The sequence below is a fragment of the Apium graveolens genome, chromosome 9 (genome assembly GCF_009905375.1).
Source record: "Apium graveolens cultivar Ventura chromosome 9, ASM990537v1, whole genome shotgun sequence".
In the NCBI taxonomy this organism is placed as follows: Eukaryota; Viridiplantae; Streptophyta; class Magnoliopsida; order Apiales; family Apiaceae; genus Apium; species Apium graveolens.
In genome coordinates, this window is record NC_133655.1 from 17,970,652 (window position 1) to 17,995,759 (window position 25,108).

The 25,108-nt window shown below is 30.3% G+C and overlaps 1 protein-coding gene and 1 long non-coding RNA gene across 3 annotated transcripts; one reads left to right on the plus strand and one right to left on the minus strand.

Moving 5' to 3' along the window:
* Positions 1-2,725: 2,725 nt before the first annotated feature.
* Positions 2,726-22,395, plus strand: LOC141685589 (agamous-like MADS-box protein AGL8). The gene is made up of 7 exons (XM_074490681.1): positions 2,726-3,240; positions 17,003-17,099; positions 17,330-17,394; positions 17,510-17,609; positions 20,652-20,693; positions 22,005-22,058; positions 22,169-22,395. The coding sequence occupies exons 1-6, from the start codon at positions 3,056-3,058 to the stop codon at positions 22,053-22,055; spliced, it is 540 nt and encodes a 179-aa protein (XP_074346782.1). The 5' UTR covers positions 2,726-3,055; the 3' UTR covers positions 22,056-22,058; positions 22,169-22,395.
* On the minus strand, positions 11,857-24,899 carry LOC141685590 (uncharacterized). Of its 2 annotated transcripts, none has more exons than XR_012560725.1 (3): positions 24,670-24,899; positions 20,345-20,474; positions 11,857-12,415 (listed from the first exon to the last, which is right to left on the minus strand). It is a non-coding gene; the product is annotated as an uncharacterized LOC141685590 (long non-coding RNA). The 2 variants fall into 2 exon arrangements; XR_012560724.1 differs by lacking the exon at positions 11,857-12,415 and adding an exon at positions 17,563-17,785.
* Between the last annotated feature and the right edge of the window lie 209 nt (positions 24,900-25,108).

A 25,108-nucleotide genomic window follows, 5' to 3' on the forward strand; every position in this document is an offset into this window, starting at 1 on the left:
CTGAAAAAATATATTACACCTTATTGAAATATGATTCAATAGTTGTCTGTTTTATTTTAAAATTCAAGTCTATTTGGAGCTCATCTCTAACTTTTCTTATTGCATCCAATAACCCATGTGTTGTATTTTTGTATTGTATCATTAATCTTGTTTACATTAATTATATAGTACAACTTCAAAAGTCATTGTTAGTTTTTCCAAGGTTACTAAGGTTCATTGATTCTAAGAGATATGTACATTATAATCGGTTAAAAACTCTTTAAATTAATAATTATTAATTTATCGATAAATTAATAACTCTCTAAACTAATAAATTTTTCCGGTCCCGACATTATTAATTTATAGAATTTTTACTGTATTTTGCTAAAAAAGCAGATACAGATACACAAAATATAGAAGTGTCTAGTACTAATAGATTCTCTCTCTACCTCAATTTTAAGTCTTTATTAAATACATATAGATCATTAATCCTTATAATTCTTTGTTTGCTACTACGTGGATAAGAAGAAAAAATCACATGTCAGCCTTTTCGGATATCCTTACAGATATTATATTATTTCAAAATAATTATTAATATCTTTTTTATTATTTTGCTAACCAATTAAAAGAGTTATTATTTAAATGCAATTAAATGTAAGATAAATAAGTATAAATAACTAGAAATAAAATTTAGGTTAATTATTAAAAGAGTAACTTTTCAAAACTTTTTTTTACAATTTAACTATTTTCTGAATTTTTTTACAAAAATACATTTAAACCAAAATCAACCAAATATACAACCATTTGTATCGAATTTTTTTGGTTACATTGAGATTAAGTCAAATACTAAATGTAAAATATTTATAACTATTAATATAATATAATATCAAAAAAAATATATTTTGGTACTAACAATGTTAATTTTATAGATAGTTTCAAATTTATATAAATATTTTAACTTCTGCGTAATTTAATAAAGTTTTGATATTTTTTTGATTTTCAAGACAATAATTATTTATTTTCGCCTCTATTTATAATAATTGATAATGTGGCAACTGCATGTATCCTTAGTTTCAAATATAGAATCTACGATGCATATTTACATCTATCCTTTTGAAAATGAGTTTTTTTTCCGCATTTGGTGCTATAATATAGTTAGCATCAAGTATAGCATTGGATTAGATTTGCTATGAGATACATAAATTCGACTAGTTTGCATCTATTGGTGTTGGCTTGTAGAAAATCGTAATTTTTTTAAAAATAATTTAAAAAATAGTATTTTTGTAAATAATAATATATTTATATATATATTTTTTAAAATTAACAGTATTTACAAAAATATTTTTAAATTTGAGTATTTTAAAAAAAGTCTTAAAATAGTTTCAATGAAATTTAAATCATCCATTGACAGTGTAAATATGTACCGTTATAATCAAATGGTACACGTTTCTCTTTCTCGTGAAGCAACAACCTTTTTTTCCTCGATGACAAATTAAATCCCCCATATTCGAAATTTCTATAATGTGTGTCCCCATGATTTGGATGAAAATCGGAAATTCTAAAACTTTTTAATATATAAAAACATAGAACAATATAATTTAATTTAACAGTTTTACTTTTAAAATCTTTAGTTACATTTGAAGTTAAAAATAGGAGGCAGTAAGAGTTGACTCAGTTGATTAAATGATTTATTTAGTATACACCCGAATGATAACGGTTGCGGGTTACTTGCGACAAAAAAAATAGGAGATGAAAATGGAGATAAATTAAATTAGAGAACTTCACTTATTTGGAACTTGTTGGGCATGAATTCTTTGAGAAATAAAAGAAAAAAACATGTTAAAAGGTTGAAAGACAAATCCGGTCAAAACCGTTCTCGAAAGTAATACTCCCTTCGTCTCTCCCAAATATTTATATTTATGTTAGATAATGATAAAATAGTGAAAAAATTAAAAAATAGAGTAAAGTAGTGAGACCGATTAATATTATATGTATAAAATGAGTATAATTGAAAAAAGTAGCTGAATGTAATTATTTTAAAAATTATAAAGACTTTACTATTTTTCAAAATTTTGAAATGTAAACAATTGGAAGGGACATCACGTCTCAAAATAGAAAGTATAAACAAATGGGAGGGAGAGGGAGTATATTCGAGTATATTTGCGCCATTTAATTGCGTTAAAATTAAAGAAAGGAAAACATAATCTATACTATTATATTAAAGACGATATATTAAAAATTTGGTTGTTTGTTGTTAGTCGTTCTATTATATTTAAAATAGGACACTTAATATTATATTTAAAATAAGACATCTAAAATTATTCGCCTATCAATTATATTATATTTAAAATAGGACACTTATATTATGACACTTTATATTATATTTAAAATAAGACACATAAAATTAATCGCTTATCAGTTCTATTATATTTAAAATAGGACAATTATATTATATTTCTATCTATACTATTATATTAAAGAAGAAACATTGAAAATTTGGTTGTCGATCGTTGTTAACCGTTAGATTTATTCTTAAAAATTAGTATTATTTAAGACGTATAAAGTTTGAATCCTGCTAATAATATATTAAAATTATAAAAAATTAATATTTTTTAAAGGGTATAATCAAAATTAGAATTTATAATATAAGATAAAAATAATAGTGAATTACACGGGTTATATACTAATACTAGTAGTATTTAAAGAAAAGGTGGAAAGAAGCAATAATCTTCCTAAATTGGGGGTGAAAAGGTAAATAAGGGTTGGAGGCGAAAGATATTTATTTGAGACTGCTCACTCACTCACTCACTACTCGTCTACGAAAATTAACACACCAATCCACAACAAATATCTTGGCATCGTCACTTAACTGTAAAACACTTTCACCGTTAAACGCCACGTGTCAGGCATAAAACAAGCATGAGTAAAGAATCGACGGTGTTATTCACACACACACAATCATCATCACTTTCACTCTTTCCACACAAAAAACATCATATACACACACACATATTTCCCCCAAATTTGAAAACATAATAAGAGTGCAAGGAGGTGCTAGGGTTAGGGTTAGGGTTTAATGGGGAGAGGAAAGGTTGAATTGAAGAAGATCGAAGACAAGTCGAATCGGCAAGTGACATTTTCAAAGCGACGTCCTGGATTATTGAAGAAAGCTAAAGAACTTTCCATTCTTTGTGATGTTGAAGTTGCCGTACATATCTTTGCTAAGAGTGGAAAGGTGTTTCAATTCCATAGTGGTGAAAGGTACACACGGAAACAGTGTTGTTTTATACTTAATGTACTCACCATGCCTGCTTCTCCGAGTTGGATCGGCTTTACTCATCAGCTCTGTACCATATGATTAAATTTGTGATAATTATGTATGTCTGTATCTTTATGTTTATGCATAGTTTGCCTGTTCATGACTAATGACTTCATCTATATAAAATTAATTGAATTACTTACTGGTAAGTTTAGTAGAGTTTAGAGTTTGTTGATTGTAAAGCTGTGTTTAATGACGGTTACTTGTATATTAGCTTTGACTTTGTTATGTTAGACACCATAGTACTTTTGATGTTACTTGTATTTTGTTTAGCATGGGTTTCGCGTTAAAGCGTGGAGGGGTCAAGTTATTCTTGAGCGCTCGCAAGCTAAGTTATTTATGAGCAACATCCGTGAATTGTAAACTAGTCTGGCGTGTTTAACTCAAAACTCAACTATGAAAGTTATCAATTATACTCGCTAATAATGAGCGCGCACGAAAGCTAAGTTATTCTTGAGCAACATATGCGAGTTGTGAGCTAGTCTGAAGTGAAATTATTCGTAGCCGTCTGAGCGAAATTACTCGCGATAATTTAACTCAACTACGAAAGTAATCAATTTAACTTACTATCAATTTGTAGTGGTCTATTAATCAGGTTCAAGTATCATATCATTAGGCTTACAAGTCTAAACCAACTTTTATTTTTATTTATTTTATTTGCAAAATATTTTATATTTACTAGTTGGGCTTTACGTGTTTATTCGGAGCCGGAATCGACTTTATTCAATTTAAATTGCAATGGAATCCAATATAACATTTTGCATAGAATTTAAGCCGATTTTTGCCTAAATTTGTAGTTTATAGGTATATCAGATTGTGCTTCAACTTTTATTTTTAATTTGAACTATGCTTAACAACGATTATGTTTAATCGGGTAGTGTTCTACATAACCACATATATAATAGAGATTATTCCGACAAAGAGGTCAATTTATGACTTTTAAAGAAGTTGAAGTGAACTCTTTCTAATTTAAAATTGGGGGCTTGCATGGAGGGTTATGTTGTTCTTTTAAGTTTTACCCTATGCTGGGTGCCAAACCCCTGATATTGCATCACAAGTTACATGTCTGCAACTCTGTATAAAGCTTTCCTTGTGGACAACAGATGGGTACAGTGGTGCAAGTTTTCTTTGATTATGACTTTGTGCCTTTTTTCACCCTTCTAATCATGCTCTTCCTACTCAAATATTCAGTTTTATACTTGGAGTCATAGATCACTCTAAATTTAATTTAACCTTTTTAGAACTTTCCAAACCAAATGGGTACATAGACAGTTGCAGATGGATATGTGCAAATATGGCAAGTTGAAGGTGGTAGGAGAATTGACCCTACATTATTAAATGATAAAAGACCTGACACTTAAAAAGTGACAATTTGGTGTTACTACTTACTATAGACCATTTGATCTTTATCTTCACAATATAAGTGTTTAACAATTACTCCATAATGAATTTATATCTAAATATATATAATAGTTTTCAATATTTTTAATAAATTTTTGATAATTCTTTTTCATTGATTTTTTCCTAAAATACTCATCAACATAAAAGATCTTAGTCTCTCTATATATGCTAAATATTTTATGTAAAGTATAAAACATCTCATTTTTCTTATTTATTCTAGCCTACAAGCTAAAAGCAATTTTTCATATTTTTATTAATAAACTATCTTTCTTTTAGAAACATTTGGACTTTTGAACTTTTTATACTTTTATTTTAGCAAAGAAATTATAATATCAAATTTAAAATGTGATTTTAAATATGATTTTCTATAGTGTTGTTTAAAATATATAGCAACTTATTTATAATTTTATTTTAGCTTTATTTTTATAAGGTTTTTTTTAGTTCTGGTTGGCTGGAATTGACAAATGATATTGTAAGAGCTCAAAGCTTTGGATACCGGAAGTTATTAGCCTTTTTTTCCTATCCTTGCACACTTTCATATTTCAGAATATGATATATCCCATTCTTATCATATTTCAGAATTCCTTCGGTAGATATACATGCTCAGGAACCAGGATATGCACACAGTGATCAAGAAATATGGAAATCAAAGTTTACCAATATTGTACTAATGTTTGCACTAATATAAATTATTATTCTGGTTAAATTATTTTTAAATTTATATAATAGTATAGATAAATTATATTTTGTATATAAACAAGTCCGTGTTTGTATGTAGCTGTATGATACAAAAAAATCAATCAGCAAGCCAAATTTTCAATACTAGTTTATGAAACCGCGCTCCGCAACGGCCTTATAAAATAATGTTTCGTTTTTTTTTTTCATTATTGGATTTCTCATCTAATCTTATTCATTCTGAAATATGAGTAAACAATAAATATAATAAATCATGAAGTTTAAAAAGTTGCTATCTCGTTAAACATGTTTATTTTAATGAGTCACTCTCTCATTATTCACAAATCTAATATCTTAAAATTATATTATTTATTAGTCAATAACTAATGTAATGTTTTTTTTCTATTTAACAATATAAAAATTTGAGAAAAATACAAAAGTAGATTGAAACAATAGGAGAGGCGACACCTCACCCTACTTCTCATTTACACAAGTATATAATATAATGAAATAATGATTTTAAAAAAATTAAGAAAACATATTTACATATATTTGTCCTTGAAATATTTTATATGTTAAAAATTGAAGGAAATTTTAAGACAAGTATAATGTAGTACGTTGATTTTGGGAGAAAGATGAGAAATTATATTAGAAAAATATCAAGATGCAAAGTTGATTTAAAGAGAATGGAGAAGTGTTAGAAAAATATTCAGATGATAAGTTGATTTCAAAAATTTTAAGAAAAGATCTCGTGGAAACTTTAGGATTATTATTAATGATAATATATATTTAGAAGAATATAAGGTAATTGCACTTTTTATATTTATTAATTAATTCGAAAAAATGAGAAATTCATAGGTTAAAAATTAAAGAAAATTTTTAGAAAAATATAATGTAGTACGTTGATTTTAGGAGAAAGAGAAGAAATTGTATTAAAAACGAAATTGGAGAAAGAGAAAGGAGAAGTTTTAAAGAATATTAAGATGGTAAGTTGATTTCAAAAATTTTAATGAAAAATCTTGTAGAAACTTTAGGAGAATATTACGAATGATGATAATATATTTATGAGAATATAAGTTTTAGGAGAATACGAAGATAGTAAGTTGACATTGATTATATGTTTCCTTTTTGGCAATTTGATATCAAAGATTGACGGTTATTATGTACGGTGTATCAATAAATTTTCATTCTCATCATGAAATTATATACTGTATGTGGGAAACTTTTTCTCTCTCACGCAACCGTCATCATCTTCAACTTTTCCTTCAATATTTACTACAAGATCAAGATCAAGGATATTGGAAATTTTTATTTTACATCTTCCAGGAATCCGGATCAAGTTTGGAACAAAAGCGGTTATATTCTCCCTTATACAATTTCATTCAGAAGCAACTTTGACAATTGAAAAATGCATCTTGTTCATCTAGAGTAACCAACTTTCTTTCGAACGGTTACTTTTTGTATTTATCGATCACAAATATATACGTACTTGTTCATCATTACCCATTTCGAAGTGGATTTTCAAACTTCTTACCCGATTGGTTGCAACTTGTGGGCGACCAAGCAACAAACAACAAATAATTAGGTAAGTCCCATGTGAATTATACAATGGGCTAAGGTTCGTTTCGACTTTTTTCAATTTAAGTGATTAGATTTTTTTGTTTGTTTGAAGTGAGTATTAATTCTTGCGTATATGTTATATTGTTTTTTTTTTCACTTTTTATGTATTTTTGACACGCACACATAAGTCATGGGTCTTTCGGGAAACAGTCACTTTATTCTTTGGAATGAGGGGAATGCTGCGTACATCTTACCCTATCTAGACCCTGCTTTAAGCGGGATATATTAGGTATGTTTGGTTTGATTTATGAAGATAGTAAGTTGATTTCAATAATTTTAATGAAATATCTTGTAGAAATTTTAGGACAATATTACGAATAATGATAATATATTTAGAAAAATATAAAGTAACTGTAATTTTTGTTATTTATTATTTCAAAAAATTGAGAAAATAAAAAAAATAGAATGAGACGATTTGAGATGCACACCTTAACACCCCCGTCTTCACCTTTATATATATTCATGATTGTTTCTCCTCTATATATATTCATGATTGTTGATTTTAAGGTTTACCTTGGTTCACGTGGTTTGCAGGCTATTGTTTGAGCCCGTAAGGTTTACCAGTGCGCACCCGGAGGGTAGCGGCTGCGGGTTCCTTACGATAAAAAAAACTTGTATAACACTAGCTTGGAACTTGTACACTATACAAATTTTGCTTAGTATTTATAAATTTTTTAATCTTTTAACTCTTGCTATATATTTAAATAAGAACTTTAAAATGTTCTTTAATATTTTATAATTTTATCTATATTTAAATTTATATTTCTAAAAATTATACATCTTAATATATATTTAATGTTGCATTTTTATATATATAGTAGTACATTTCCAATCAAACTATTTAGTTTAAATAATTATTACGGTTAAATTATCTTTAAGATCTAAATAATAGCATATATAAGCAGTGTTTGTATATGATAAATTTGTGCTTGTATGTAATGTATGGGAGATGCAATATAAATATTAAAAATTATATTTTAAGATGTCAAAATAATATATATACATATAATTTTAAAATTCAATACATAAACTAGCTCTATAACCCGACAAAGCACATGCATACTCTAAATTGTGCTAATTGAAACTGTTTTCGATACAATCGTTGACGATATATTCATGTTACCTAATGAATGAATAATTTATTTGTTTATGTATATGAGCACGAGTGATTAAGGTATGTTTGCAATGGTGCATTCGCATGAAGCAATAAATTATGTTATTAATAGTGAAGTATAAATTGTACAAATCTGTATAAATAGTTTATTTTATTATTTATTTTGTTGAATTTAATATAATATTTCGCCATTTTATTATGTTGCAGAAAAATGTTAGATTGATGACAAATAAGAATATACGACTATATATGTGTGTGTATGTCCCTGTATTAATTTACATGTATGTATATATTTATTATATATATGTATGTACATATTAATTATTCAACAATTAATAATTTTTAATAAATGAATGACGATGTATATTTATATACATATTAATGTAGGGGTATAATTGTCATACAAATTAATTTGCTCAACAAACCTCCTAATGATGTTAACAATCTATGGGACGGTGGCAGGATATGATATATGTCACATAATTATTAATAGCAGAGTATAAATTGTATATATGTGTATAAATAGTTTATTTTATTTTTTATTTCATATAATTTAATATAATATTTGGTCATTTCAGTGTGTTGGAGGATGATGTTAAATTGATGACAAATAAGAATATATGGGTTTACCCAGTGCGCACCCGAAGGGTAGCGGCTGCGTGTTACCTACGATAAAAAAAAAGAATATATATGTGTGTATGTATGTGTGTGTGTCTGCATGTATGTGTGTATGTATGTATGCATGTATTAATTTATATATATATATATGTACATATTTATTGTATATATGTATGCACATCAACAATTAATAATTTTTAATAAATGAATGATGAGGTAAAATAAATATTATATAGATATTAATGTAAGAGTATAACCGTCATATTAATTAAATTACTCATCAAATCTCATGTTATTATACTATATATATATATAGGGTCTTACTCCATTGAGAACCTTTTTTTGGTGAGATATGAGATATAATCTTAACCATAAAAATTTAAATCTATTTTTAATCTAGACCATTCATTTTAAATCTGATCATCTTCTCCAATCATCATTTCTTCCATCTTCTTCTTTCTACTTACCACCCACAACCACCTCCAGCAACCACCATTTCTGGCCACCGCCACCACCGGCGACCACCACCACCTCCGACAACCACCAGAAAATCATCATCGTCAAATCAAAAATCACCACCACAATCACCGGCGACTTACATAAAATCACCACCGGAAAATATAAAATCACCCCCGTCAAACCAAAAATCACTACCGGAAAATGAAAAATCACCACCAAAAAATGAAAAATCACTTCCGACAATCAAAAAATCACCAGATTCAACTATTATCTATTTTCATCAAATTTGGTCATGGTCACCAATTCCGACCTCTATATCAACATAATCACTGCAACACCATCGTTAATCATCATCAATCACTACCAATCCACATAAAAAAATACATTATTAAACAATCTAACCACCACCTACAATTTTCACCACCATAATAACTTCACACCGTGTTCATCACTATCACACACAAGATCTGAGTTCAGTCCATCATAATTTCATCGAAGAAAATCAAATCGGAATTCAAGATTTAAGAGCTAACGGGGAGTAACGGTGACAGCGTAGGGCCGGGGAAAAGCTGTGTCGGGGGCGGAGGAATGATGTTTCACGATGACGTCGGAGGTGGGAGGTGGAGTCTAGTGAGGAGGGAAGGAGAGAGATGGGGAAGGGGGGAGAGATAAGAATGAACAAAACTGTTATTTTCCGGTAACAGTGTGATGGTAGCAAGGCGGCGACGACGGCTTGGTGGCAGTGAGAAGTTGACAGGGGCTTGTGGGTGTGGGTGTGGGTGGGTATAGAGGGTGGGGTGTAAATGAGAGAGATGAAATATAAAGAATAGAATTAAAAATATAAATTATGTAATTGTGATTGAATCTAGGAATAAAAATGTGTGGCTAAGATTGAATCTCAGTTCTCACAATAGTATTAGATCTCATTTGAGCAATTCCCTATATATATATATAACTGAATTTTAATTCCAATTAGACATATTGCTTAAATGTAACAATATAAGCATTACATTTTATCAAGTGATTGATGAGATTTATCGATTGAAATAGAATTGTACTTCTGTTTAAATTAACTATTCTTGTTTCTTATTTTATGATATTCACTTTTAACTCTTTTGTTATATTGAGTTTGCTTGGACTTTTGACTGATAATTAGATTTGTAGGTGTCTAATAAGAAAAGATAATGTAAATGTCAATTGTTGTAGTGGTTGAACTCTTGTACCCTACACGGGAGGTCATGAGTTCGACCTCTGACGTACAATGAAAATGGCGTACACATATCATATATCTCGTGCAAACACCTTTAACAAAAAAATTATCAGTATAATAAATGACAAAATTTCCTAACAAACTTGTCAACAATTAATAGAGCAGCATATTTGTTCTTATAAAATTCACTTGGTCATTTTTTTATGTATTTCCCTTCTAAAATACATTGTTAATTTATAATGTATATACTGTAATACAATTCAGTTTAAACTCTTAAAAGCGTTTTCACAAATTTGTATTTTCATCTTATAATTTAAGCGAAGTCTCTATGTCGTAAGCTTTATGAATTTACTGAACTTATCAACATAATTCATTCTTAGACTTCACGATATTGTATGGTATGATACCGTGAAATTCATTTTTTTATATATAGTTTAGACTTGTCGACGAGTAAATTTGAATAGTTAATGTAGACTTCTAGATAAATATTTACAACATTCTTTATCACGTTAGACTTCACGACAACTTTTGAGTTTGTATGGTGATTTTTCAAATGATAACTTTCCTATATGACTTCGCCCATAGAGATTCCCCGACTTCTCGACATAGACATACATTCCTTGGCTTCTCGATATCTGATTTAGAATATTTCCTTCATTTTTACAACTCCTTTTCCCGTCTTCCAATAATTTTGTACATGAACAAATTGAACTTACATAAAGTCTTGTTTTCAAGATTATTTTTATATCCAATATCTGAACAGTTACAATTTACAAAAGAACAATGGGTATATAAGAAACTCATAATAAAACATTATAAACGTGTTATAAGATATACCGACTTTCCATTATGTCTAACAAGATGAGACTGAAACAATCAATGTATAGTATTTTCAAATTAATCGTAACAAGAAGGTGATTCTAATTTAGTAAAAGGAAAGGAAAGCAAATCTATATATCACTTGATGTGAGAGATGACGAGAAGGGTTAAAAAAAGGATATAAATCAGGACATAAAAAATCATTATCAATGTAATCAAAACACATTCTCAGATCATCCTCCAAAATTCAATTAAATATATTTGTTCTCCTTTTCAAAGAATTTTTATAGATAAAATATAGTACTAAAATAGAGTAATTTTCTAGTGAAAAAGAAAACTAAAAACTTACTTACATTCAATATTTCATAAAATTTAAATTGATTTGTAAATATTAGAATCAAAATATTTAATAACATTTAAACTTAATTATATAATATATGTAATTATGTCATATTGATCCTAATTTTCGTTAGATTTTATTCATAAATATTTATTTCAAATAAAATTATAAATATAAATACAGTAGTATATAAAATTTTATTATTTATTTATTTAAGAATGTTATTCATGAACTAACGAGCTAGTTATATAATACATGCTCAAGTAAAAACCATCGCTAATATAATATATGATATCTAATCTTGACCACTTATTTATATATAAACTTTTACTTAAATGAGAACTTGTTATAATAAGAACTGTGAGAATTAGTTATTTTTATAGTTAAAATTGATAATTTTACAAAATTTAAAATTTTTGGTTTGCATCAAATTACCAATTTACTGAATTCAAAATATTAACTTCTCAAAAAACCATTATTTTCAACTACAAAAATCACCAAGTCTCACGAGTTATCATTTTTAAAAGTTCTCATTCAAACACGATCCAATGAGCCCGACCCTAATCTCACACCACTTAATTTTATCTACATCTTTACATTTCATCACCAGCTTCTTTCTACTTCAACTACAACTTCTGGCGATCATAGCTGATGACCACCTCCGACTATCGCTGATGACCATAAACCACCACCACTTTTGGCAACTAACTCCGACAATTACTAACGCTAACATAATACTAAAAGTCACCGTCTTTTAAACAAAAAACACCAAACTATCACACCATCCCCACGAATAACCCTGCCTTGCCTTCTCCATCATCATCCTCAACATACTCAAACCACCTCTATTTACGTAATCAACTACAACATGAAATTACCCGAAAATCAACACAAATTAACAAAAAATCATGAAACTTTCAAGAAATTCACCAACGATTAATAATGAAAAGATTAAAACAGTAAAAATCGAGTGTAATGTTGATGGCGAGTTGACATGACATGAGGACGGGAGAAAGAGAGAGATTCATGTATTATGATGGTCGGAGGTCGTTACGTTACTGTTGGAGATTGTTAGTGGTGGTCGAAGATTGTACTTTGAAAAGGGAAGAAGGAAGGGGTGAGATCAACAAATCAAACCAAATATACCCAGTATATCCCGCTTTAGCAAGGTAATAAAATTTGATGACATAATTAAAAAAAATTAGATCGAGATAAACCAGAGCCGATGGCATTATTCGTACATAATTCCAAATACATTTAACATTTCTCAAATACCTGGATATAACTACATGGGAAAGAAGATAACTATTTTGAAGATTGAAAAATTAACTTGGACATCTATTAAAACGATCTCGTTTTTCAAAATGATTTAATATAGTACTTTGAGAAGGGAAGAAGGGGTGAGAAAAACATGTAGGTAAAATAGTGAAGAGAGAAGTATTAAAAATAAATGGTTTAAGAATAAAAATATTATGATTGCTGAAATATTATTAAATTAAGCCTCTTGCTTCCATTTTGCGATCCAATATCTTTCCCTCTTTCCACAATTTGGAAATTCCAGTAAACCTTGTCGTATTTCAGTAATATAAGTTTCCATGAATCTATTTTAATTCGTGTAGTATATCTATCGACTATATAAGCGCAAAAATTCAAAATCAACTTCGAGTACCACCAATGATCGGTAAATTGCTCTTAAATATTATGTTCATCCGATGTGATTGTCTAACTTATCTTGTTACCCATTATTGACAAATTTATTTTTTTACAACCATACTAGTTTAACACCAAACAAACCTGTAAATAAACCCATAACAATTCTCTTTTGACGTTGAATACCTAATTTTTTTGATTTTTTTTAATAATTTCTCGTCTTCAGTCAAGTCCTCGCCGACTAGTAAACCACCATTGCTACACCACCTTGTTTCTAATTTATTTGGAATAGGGATATTCCCATTTATATCATTATAGTTTTAATTTTTGCTGTTGGTGCCATTTTTCCATAGTATTGACTTCTCCGATTGGTATTATTTATCAGTGTTATATTTAGGAATCCTATAATCCCGTGCTAAGTAACCAATAAATTTAAAATCTTTTACATTAGAACTACGCTCCAACATGATCTTATTCTCTTCAAATTCTACCCGTAAGATAAGTTCCTTACCGATTGAAATGTGAGCTCATAAGGGAGCATTAAAGTGTTTGTACCCAAAGATATTAGCGAATTGACTTTCCAGCGTTTCCATTTTTTATTATTGTGGGTTGAGTCTTTTCTTCATCATTATTGTATATATTCCACCCTAACTTATTTGCTAGTATCGAACCATGCAAAAACTTATGTCTAGCTAGCCCTAGTTTTTCTTAATACATGCAATTGCTCTCTAAAATGCAATTGTTATATTACTAGTACCTTATTACTTTTCAAGTTATAATGCTATTGTCTTTTTTCCTACTAAAATTATAACGCATAACAAGAAACACAATTCTCAATTTAAATAATTTTTCATAATATTCGAATATATACCCGTTCTGCTAGGTTTTGTTTAAATGACTGATATTAATCCGTTTATATCCGTTTTGCTGCATTACACAATATATTTGGTTTTTCCGCAACACATATTTCTAAATTGTATAATTTTATAAAGAATTAAATATTTTTTCAACAACTTATAGCTAACCCCTGTTATATTTATAAAAAATTAACTTTGCAAAAAAATATTTATTAATGGATTAGGCCGCCTTAAATATAATATAGTTCCAAGTTTCTGTAATTTAGGTGTTTCTATGTGGAACCTGACCCATAAATATAATAGTATTATAAAGCATTTAGCTTATAATAATTCTTAATTAATAACACAAAAGAAATACTAATTATTATATTAATTCTCACTTCGCATCCAGGAAGAGGGTGACGAGTATTAATAGTTTCAAGGGTTCATGCTCCAAACTTTAGAGACCAGACCACACAAAAAATGATGTCACATGCCATATGCCATATTTAGAAAATGGAAATCGTAGCTCAGAGATGATTTTAATATTTGGACTTGACATCTAGATTGGTAAATAGTTGTAAGCTGATAGGATTGTCATGTAGGAATAAGAGAGGACTGAAAATGATGTTACACATAAAAGGTAGAGTAGAATGGTTAAATTAAAGGACTAGTCATCTGACTTGTGCAGCCAAGTACCTTCAAAATTTGAAAAAAAATCTGTTGATCATAGATTATCAAATTCTCACAAAAAAGAATAGTAATTTTAAAAATTGGATGGCATGGTAAAAGTGGGGCTGTAGCATTTACGACAAAATAACACATAAGGGTTATCTCAAAAAAGTATACATAAAGATATGAAATACTGACAGAGTTCAAACATTGACAAAGTTTGGTGGTACAATAATTGGATAAAATGACTATAGCCTCTCTTAATTAAATATGTTTAATCTTAAGAACGGAAGTTACGTCCATTAAAACAGAAGTTCAATAAGCGTTCTTTACTTTTGAGTGGGCAGATAGATTATATTTTGGACCGGATAGATAGGGTAATATTAATGTGCCCTGAAAGATAACCATACTACTATACAACCATAAAGGATGATATTGAACAAGTCTTCGAGTGAAAAAGACAAACATCTCCCAACTCAAAGGTTGTTCAGACAAATCATATTATTAGAATGCTTCTAGATGTAATGCAATTAGAATCTACAATTATTTTGTAATTCTCTATCTAATTTATGAAGTGTCTAAGATACTAGTTAATATTAAGTAACAGAGAAGAGTGTGTTTACTCGGAACTTATTTATGTTCGTGAATAGGCGTGTATAAAAAATTAACAACTTTGCAGAAGTTCCTGTTAACAAGAAAAAGCTCCTTGCAACTTGTCAATTTATGTTTATGAACATATTCTATACTATTAGTACAAGAGTGCCTACATTTCCCAACAAATTCGATATATGTCTACTTTAAGCATGACTATGCTCAAGTGGTTAAATATACCTAACCTTGTGAAGGGGAAGTGGATGGTAGTAGTTGTTTTGCTGGGATCTTACTCAGTTTCAAAATATTTGAGAATTCCTTTATCTAGATTGTAGAACAGAGGTAGAAAGTGTTCTCTGAGGATTTTCAGTGAAGGTGCTACACGGTAGCCACGAATCAATATCTCACTTGCTCGCACTTGCCAAAAATTGCTTAGTGTTAAAAAAATTCAACTCCCAAGACCTCAACGTTTAGTAAGAAGTAGTCACTACACATCCTTTATTTATCAATCTCATCGTTCCTTTCATGATAAAACCCATTAAAAAATGTAAATATCACATAACTAGATCTATGTTTGATATCGTAAGTATAAGGGAACGGCCCGTTTTAACTTTTGGCACACGCTTTTAAAAGTCTCGACCAAGTAGTAAAAAATTATATATTATATAATTTTCTTTTTATAAAAAAATATATAATTGATATTTTTATTTACAAAAAAAATATTCTAACTATGCAGTCAAAAAAGTACTTGCCAAAAGTCAAACATTAATAATTTTCAAACAGAGGGAATAATTATTAATCCTACCGAACTAAAGTATCCAAAACAATTTATCCCAATTTTATTTATACTAAATTTAGTTACAGATCATAACATAGATTCTTAGCATTGTACTTCCTGGATCTAAAAGACATAATAGCAGTTATAATAATATTAAAAATTGGTGTTGAGTTGTTAAATGATAATAACTAACAATATCCACTGCTGACAAATTCTTTTTTCCATCATCCTTCATGTGTGTTATCCCAGTTCGAAGGTTGGCAACTTGGTCCCTTCCAAAATAAATATGATATTTATCATGCAAAAAGTTCCTAGATCTTATCAGGGTAGTTGTATAAGTTCTAGCGGTTCTCAGCAACTGATACACAAACAGTGTAATGTCATCTCAATGACCATCACAACCAAAAAGGGAAACCCGTGCTTGAGAAGTACATACTTTGAAACTAGAAAAATATGTCTAAAATGATGTGAGCTTATTTACAATATATTTTGTTTGAATCTGTTAGATTTCACTCGATCTTGGTCTAACCTAATCTTGTTTATTGGATTTCAGTACGACAAAGTCTTGTATATGCATCCTAATTTCTATAGATTCTCCTCCCTAACTTGCATTCTACTTTCTACCGAGTCCTAACTATCGAGTATGTTCTGCACTTCTGCTCATTAATTAGTTTTGAACTCAAACGTACGGACACATTTAACATTTAAATGTACAATTAATTTTATTTGTAAGATCGAAACCTAGTCGCTTAACCCCACTTTACTTCGATTAAAACAATCACTTTATGCACACTGCATTGTTTACTACAATGGCATCATGCATTATAATTTCAATTTCTACCAAGCACTACATTTATATTTTATCACAAATGTCATATACTTTTCGAAATGATCAATTTACCTCTTGTTCTTTCATGCCAGTCTGAGAAAAATCTACAACTACTTACGAAATGAGCGCAGGCCAAAGTTCGGGAGGGAAGCTCCTAGCAGTACTTTACATGACACGCAAGAAACTGAGGTTACCTTCCATGTTTGATCTGTGGATTTTTTTTAATTTTTTTTAAATTTTAGTAGTTCCTTTCTAAAAAATTCAAGCTGAACTCCCCGTGGGTTCTAAACAACAGCCTGGTGCATTAACACAATAAAGTGCAGCTCCAAAAATATAACATAAATGATCACTTCTATTTTGTCATAAGTTATGCCCATACGAAAATTGAATTCCCCTAATCCGTATTCCGCAAGTTGCAGCCCAGGATTGGAACAGAACATGGGGAAGCTTCAACCATTTGTGAGCATCTCGAAGAAATTCAGAGGTGATGGTCGATACTGGATAGTATTATAATATTATGTGGCTGTTACCTTTTTCTTTGGTATTCTGGAATGCTTAAGTTCTTTTTTAAGACATGGTAATCATTTGCTCTTTTGCAGGCAACTTGAGGAGCAAAAGGTGCAACACTTAAAGATGGCAGAGCTTAATCGAATGGAGCATCAACTAGATGGTCTGTTACGACTAACAAGAAGTACAAAGGTCAGTTGCAACAAGTTAGATTCAGGACAACTGTTTAGGAATAAGACTCTCTCTTATAAAACAAGACAGAAGCAAAACAGTAATGTGAAATCACAGTTTTGTAAAGTAGACTCGAGAAGGTCAATGGCAAATCCTTTTGTGACACTTAAATCTGCCCAACAGTAGTTGCACTTTTGCTGCACACAAACGAACATAAATGTCACATGTGCGGTGCTTAATAATGGAAATGCAATTGTGAAGTGTCATGCCTGAAAAGAAGAGAATGATCACTCTAGGAACAGCTCGTAAGAGGTTCTAAACACATCTATACTCCTTATAGTAAGAGAAACAGTTTTTCGGTGGAACACAATAGTACCAAGGTACCAAAATGTGTTTATCAATACATAATTAAATTAATTGGTTTTACTCCAAACTCAGGTTTGATTTTCTACAACTATATATACAAGATTCATTAATTTAATTTACCCTCCCTGATTTTTCCCGGGTTCGATCCCCTAAAACTAAATAATTCAACAATACTTATTTATTTTATAATTTCAATATAAATTTGGGTTAAACTTACATTTTTAAATTTAATTTAACCTCTTTGGTTTCATCCAGGGTTCGAGACCCTATAACCACATAATTAAATATTATTTATTCCTTATATAATTTCATCCTAATTTCAGGTTACAGCTACTTTTATATATACTTTCATCCAGTTACACATTTACATATTTAAATTATGTTAAATATTATAGTTATTCTTAGTAATTTAATTTTTTAAATATATTAATCTCGACCCCTGATTATCCTTAGGGCTAGTTATAGGAAAAGTCTGGGACCATAAAAATATTCCTTTGCAGGTATTCCAAATATACTTTTACTTGGTATAATTTGTTTTTATAGTTCGAGATATATATGTGAAGGCCTAACAAATATCAGCATCTGCTAGTATATGGTTAGTCTCTATATAGGAATAAGTGTGGGACCATAAACATAATCCTTTGTAGGGTATTCCAAAAATTAGTTATGCTTAGTAAAATTTGTTTTTATAGTTCGAGATATATATTTCCAGGCCTAAAAACTTTATGCCTAAAACAATTATGTAATATACACCGAAACGACAAAAAAACTTATACCTATAATATTCAAAAAAATTATATTCAATAAAACAATACTTCCTCCCATCTCAAAAAAAGTTTTTCTTTGACTTAAAATAAGCGTTTCTTTGACTTTTTGCACGTGCTTTTAAGTGCAAGTGAAAGATACTTCTGCACCTTATTTTTTTAATGTTTTTTATAAATAAAAGTATAGAATCTAAATTTTTTATAAAAAAAAAGTGGAAAAATGATTTACGGAAATAACTTTTCTTACACCTTAGAAAACATGCAAAAAGTTAACAAAGACGGAAGGAGCATGTTATTTATTAGTTTCTATTTTTTTAAAAAAATATATTATAAACTTCATATGTTGGACTTTCAACATTAGTAGCATCAGTTACATGTGGATATGTGCAAATTTTAGCCTCGGGGCTCGGTGGAGGCTTATAATTTACTTATCTGATAAAGGAAAATAGTGCATGAGAAGGTGACATAATTTTTGTTTTGGTGTCGTGAGAACATGCATCTCCCTGATGCATCCAAACTAAAATAGAAAGGATCTTACACATATTTCCTGTACAGAAATTTCTAAACCACTAAATTAACTATCAAGATGTGCACCCTAAAAGCAAATTTTCCAAAGATAGTAACACACATTTAAGAAATCTGTCCTATACAAGAATGGTTGGATTCCACTAAGAACACGTCAATATCAGTGGCAACGACCAAACAGAGAAGTCACCGTCCCAATCTAGACATATATATACACACACAAACGTTGTCCCCAACGTAATGTAACGTTATTTTTATTATTATACAAATATAATGCAGCAATTGCATTTCATAACCGGTCCACATTGTTACCCCTTTCTTACTCCTAAACAGATTTTATTCCTGCATAAGAAAACCCAATATAGAGGTTTTTTTGTATGGTAGTATATGAGGGAGTCGTAATAAATCAAGCTTCTATTAATAGGATTTTGCTGAGTCGCTGACCAACTTCCATAACTGAACCTGACCTTCACACTCAATATACTATACCATAGAACTCCTACGTGCAATATGTATGTACATATATTTACTTAAAAATCTGAGTATAGAAAATGTCACTTTCCTCACAAGCTTAGTCAATGCTTCAAAAGTAATAATTTCATTATTTCAAAAACATTATCACTCCGGTTATTTTATTATATGCTTAGAAATGTCAAATCTAGGCTAAAAACCAAAGTTCTGTTTGCAGGGCCCAGAACTTTATAGGCAGGGGGCGGAGCTACATTAAGTACAGCACATGCTTTCGCCTTCCCTGAGATTTTAGATTAAGTAAAATTTGTACTGTTAAATGCCATTAAAGTAGCTTTGGTCTAGTGGTGATGATGTAGGAAATTGGCTAGGGAGGCCAATGTTCGATTCCAAGGACCAGCTAATTTCATTTTTTGAATTATATTTCTCTAAAATGGAATCTTTCATCTTTCAAATCTCACATCTTTTTTCAATTTTTTAATAACTCGGCTCTCCCTGAATTTTATTCTTGGCTCCGCCAACTGTTTATAGGGTTCTCTCTGTCATGTCCAATTGATTATAGAGCACATCAACAACAGAGAACTAAAAGGTCAAACAATTGAACCAAAATAATGTCGCCAAAAATCAGGATACCTGGAAGTAGCCAGAAATGTTCGTATTCTTTGATTGTAGATCAAGCAGAGCTAAGAATTTGAGAGCCCTTTCTTGTAAACATAACTACCAGCACTCTAAGATACTGACGCCACACACCCCAATTCGAGACCTATGCAAATATAATTGATTTCAATCATCTGTTTAAACATAATCTAATGTAACTTTAATAATATTGTGGGCATGGAGCACTTTAGATGGCAGAAACAATAGAGATAAGTTGAGAGCAATTTTACTTTTTGTAAAACAAAGACAAACATTTGTTCTTACTTTATCCTTTGATGTACAGGAACAAGCAATGAGGAATGCAATGTCTGCTATTCACGAGAAGGTACGAACAGTATAAGTTTTTTACATTTTGTTGTTTTATACAGCGCATACTAGAACTATATAGTCCACAAATCCATATATATGAATCCTGAATCCTGCTGAATGTCAGATGATATGCAGACTTTATAAGCAACCTCCTTTGCTATTGTAAAAACCGAATTGATAAAAATTTCAGAGCATTAAAGAAGTTTTACCACCTGTTAAAGGGCTGAGATATAGCGATAAGTTACACTTAAATATTCTACTAAAATAGTTTGCGACTTTGCGCCTTAACCGGTTCTGCAGGATATATTTTTCCTTAAGAAAATGGCCCAATCTGAAGGGTTCTGAAACAAATCCAGGCAAATTTAGATCCAGATCTCTGTCAAAAAAGATAATACATGTGCCCTGTCTTCCCTCGTGTTGTTCAAACTTTTGATTGACATGCACTTTGACCTACCTTAACAGCTGAGCCACCCCCACAGGGCAGTCCCATAATATTTGAAAGATACATAAGTGGTTTCTTGTATAATCACTCTTGATGGTTTGTTGTGGATTTGAAAGACTTAAGCAAATGGGGCGTCCTTATCAGAGAAGAGGTACCCTAGATTCACTATTTGAGATGAAACAGAGTATTGTAAAGACCCTTTAAACAGCATTAAGGCGAACGTATGCATTCTATATCTTAATTATACCCAGCTTCAAAAAACTTTTAAAGGTCAGACATATTTATTTACCCCCTTTAATGCACCCAGGAAAGGGAAGGGGGTTAATGCAACCACCCAACAAAGTCACTAGGTTCAATTTCTACCAATTGCTTGATTTGTGCATAGATCTATATATTTAGAGACCTATATATGTAATGTATGTGTTTGTGAATCCTTGCTTAGTTGTCGAATACTCATGGGTTAAGCAAAAACAAGGTGTACGCTTCTCTCTACAGAGTCTTGGACTCTTAGTTTTGTTTATTGTAATCACAATAAGGAATGTGGACAAGACCCCTATTCACCTACAAGGCTTTCAGTCACACTTACGTCAGTCCTCTGTGTTTTTTCTCTTATTTTCTTCACGTATGTTTTACTTTGTGTCTTTTACTTCTCCAAGTAAGGTTTTATTCATTATCCCCTGATTCCTCAACAAATTCTCATTCTTCTCCAAATCCTGTGTAACAAAGGTGCGAATAGTTGTATCTTTAATTTAATTTGGAGGACAGTAAAATGAATCTTATAATGATTGTATAGTTAGTACTTAAATCTTAACATAGTGAACATCATATGGCTGTGTTATATGTCTAAATTATGATATAATAATGTGTAAAATCAATTATGAATAGGACAAAGGAGAAAGAGAAGCAGAAGAAGTTATTGAAGAGCAGGCTCCCTAAGAAGTAAGAACAATAGATGCTTACTTGCTCATTTCTTGGATAAGAATTGGTAGTAGGACGATAAAAAAATGTTTTCTAACTGTTCTATTATACATCATGTTACGTGACCTCAGATTGCATTACTTGAGATTGCCGATGAGAATAACTGCAAACAACCTTTTCATGACGGGCTCTTCCACCACTACTGCTCCTCATGACAGAGTGAGCACATATTACAACGAATATCTAAATTAGGTCTTATTTCTGTAATATATTAAATATATACAATTATATTGTTAGCAGCATATACTACTAATGTTTATCTTTGTGTATCAATGGAGAATGTTTTTTTGTTAACTGAGTCCTTGTGGTTTGTTAAATTTAATAAATAGTCATCGAACAAATTAAAAATTGCTGTTGGAGGTAACTGGAAGGTGATTTTACTTTTGCATTCCATACCAAAACTGCTAATACAATATCTCTTTTTTAACTCATGCTATAGTTTTATCTGTAAGTTCTCAGGATGCATTCTTGAGGCCTATTGTTTAGAATAAAAAATAGATAAAAGGGAGGAGATCCTTTGTGAATTTTAGGCATCATTTGGATCGGGGGTTAGGTGAGGACGGGCTCGGTCGGGGTGGGTTGGGATTGAAAAAACCATGTTTGGCAAACAATTTCAAATTGAGGGGTTGGGTTAGGGAGGTTCAGGGAAGGGTCGGAGGGGTTGCTTTTTTAATACAAAATGGGAACACTTCCAACACCCCAAATCACCCTGTGTTGAACATATTTTTATCTTTCAGTTTCTTTTCTTCATTCCTGTGGCTTTCTGGTTTTAAATATTTTGATTTTTATCATTCTAAATTATTTAACTTGTTTTGTTGTTAAATTTTTATAATTTTTTTTACTTGAATCAAATGTACAAATAATAGATATTCTCATATAATTTATTTATTTCGGTTATAATCCAGACTAAAAAACTGCAATATTTCAATTTCAATTATTTGTTAATATTATTCAAATATTCAGAAAAAAAAACAAATTTATTTTAAAATTTTGATTTTAAAACTTTATAAAAAACTTATTTTATTTTAAATGTTATAAAAAAATTAAGTTTTTGGGCTTAGCCAACCTCTCATCAGGCCCACAATCCAAATAAGATAAGGGTTAAACCCCTCTTTTCTTAAACCTTCCATCCAAACAAGGTAGGGGTTCGACCCAAGCCAACCCAACCTAGCCTACCCTAACCCAACCCAACCCAACCCAACCCAACCCAACCCAACCCAATAAAGCCTTAGGGTCACCCTGCAGGTTCTGTTTAGTTCAAAGAGCAAGGGACCTCCTTTGGAGTTTTCTATGTTTTTCAGTTTGCGTTTTCTTGAAAATCGTCTCTTTTGCTTCATGACTAGAAGTGTTCAAAGATCAGATAGATGGGAGTTTTCACATTGGCTATTTTTACTTGAAAGTATAAATAAGTAAATAGGTATTTATTCCCATTTAGATTTTTCCAAAAATATTGTTAAAAAAAGTTTGTGGTATCCAGGATAATGTTCCTAATGACTGAAATAAGATTTTCTTCTCATCCCTTCTTAATTCTCATATGATCTTACCACGTAATTGAAAATCTTATCCATAATTCTACCAGGCAAGTACCTGTGCAGAAACTTGTAAGTTTTCATAATTATTGCTTCACTTGTACCATAGCACTTCATATTCCAATATACCAAAAGTCAGATCAAGCCGTTTAAGCACTCGTGGTTCGCACGGACTGCACCCGGGGTTTACTTGTACAAAATGTTCACTGCCAAAGGTATACTTGTAAAAAAGTTCACGGTGGTTCGCACGGACTGCACCCGGGGTTTACTTGTACAAAATGTTCACTGCCAAAGGTATACTTGTAAAAAAGTTCACGGTCGAAAATAAAAATAAAAACCGTCAGCTTCGATTTATATTATGCCAAAAAGAACTGCTTAATTAATCTTATTGTTTTTTGAATGTGGAGACCATTATCAGAAGGTGAAGTATGTACAAATTTAGAATGGCAAGAAACGAACAACATTAGCTGAAATCGAAATTTGAAGATCATATTCAGAAGGTAAATATGTACACTGTAGAATGGCAAGAAAAAAAAATGACATCCTTCCATTGCTACCAAGTTGCACGGATGTCAAGCTGATAATTTATAGCCAGATGCCTATATCTTAGTGAATTTGCAGCTGATTCAGAAATATAGGTGTATTAAAAATATAGTTTGAATCCTATAGTGTTTTGGGAGCAACTATTGTAATAGGATTGCATTTTGATAATATAGGTGTACTTAATTTCTAATATCGCTGTATTCAATATTTGGCCCCTTTTTATTGTTTAATTGGGTTTGAGGAAATTATCCAGATAAATAAGAATAACACCAATTACATTCATTAAGTGTCTAAATCCTAAAATTAGTAGTGATTTTCAACTGATCCCACATCTTAAAACTACATGCATCCTATTATAAAACTTATGCTCAGAATCAATCAACCCTATTATGTAATCTACCAAAAAACAAACATGATCAATTCATCATTGAATAATAAATTAGCAGAAAAAAAACACAGAAGAATTAAATCCGTAAAGGAAGAATGCAAATTAAACTCACAAATGATGAGTTTCTTCGTATTATGAAGTCAGATCCCGGTGCATCTACAATACAGACGGTAGAAACAATGGAAGAGACTGTTGTTGAGGTTAGGAAGTTGAAGAGTGTATTTTTTGTGCATGTTGAAGGGAAGTTAGTTTTTATTGGTACACGTGCACCTTATTTTGAGCACGATATGCCTAGTTTTATGGCAGGTGTCTCCGCACTTTTCCTATTCCACCACTTCTTTTCTTTCTCCCGTCCACCAGTTTTTTTAAAAGAACCGAATTCGCAATATTTAGAAAATCGGATCCGTTCCGTTTCATAAAATTCGGGTCCGAACCGAAAAAATCAAAAATTTTATGTTTAAAATTTATTTATTTTGCCTATTTTTTTTACTCCTGAACCGTTTATTTAAACAATATTTTTATTATAAAAAATTATTTGTTAAGTGTATATC

Excerpts from the sequence above, each read along its gene's own strand:
- LOC141685589 (XM_074490681.1), top strand. The coding sequence starts at position 3,056 with ATGGGGAGAGGAAAGGTTGAATTGAAGAAGATCGAAGACAAGTCGAAT. Across the intron at positions 17,100-17,329 it reads ATGACACGCAAGAAACTGAG|CCCAGGATTGGAACAGAACA; the intron begins GTTACCTTCCAT and ends CGCAAGTTGCAG. Across the intron at positions 17,610-20,651 it reads GACTAACAAGAAGTACAAAG|GAACAAGCAATGAGGAATGC; the intron begins GTCAGTTGCAAC and ends TTTGATGTACAG.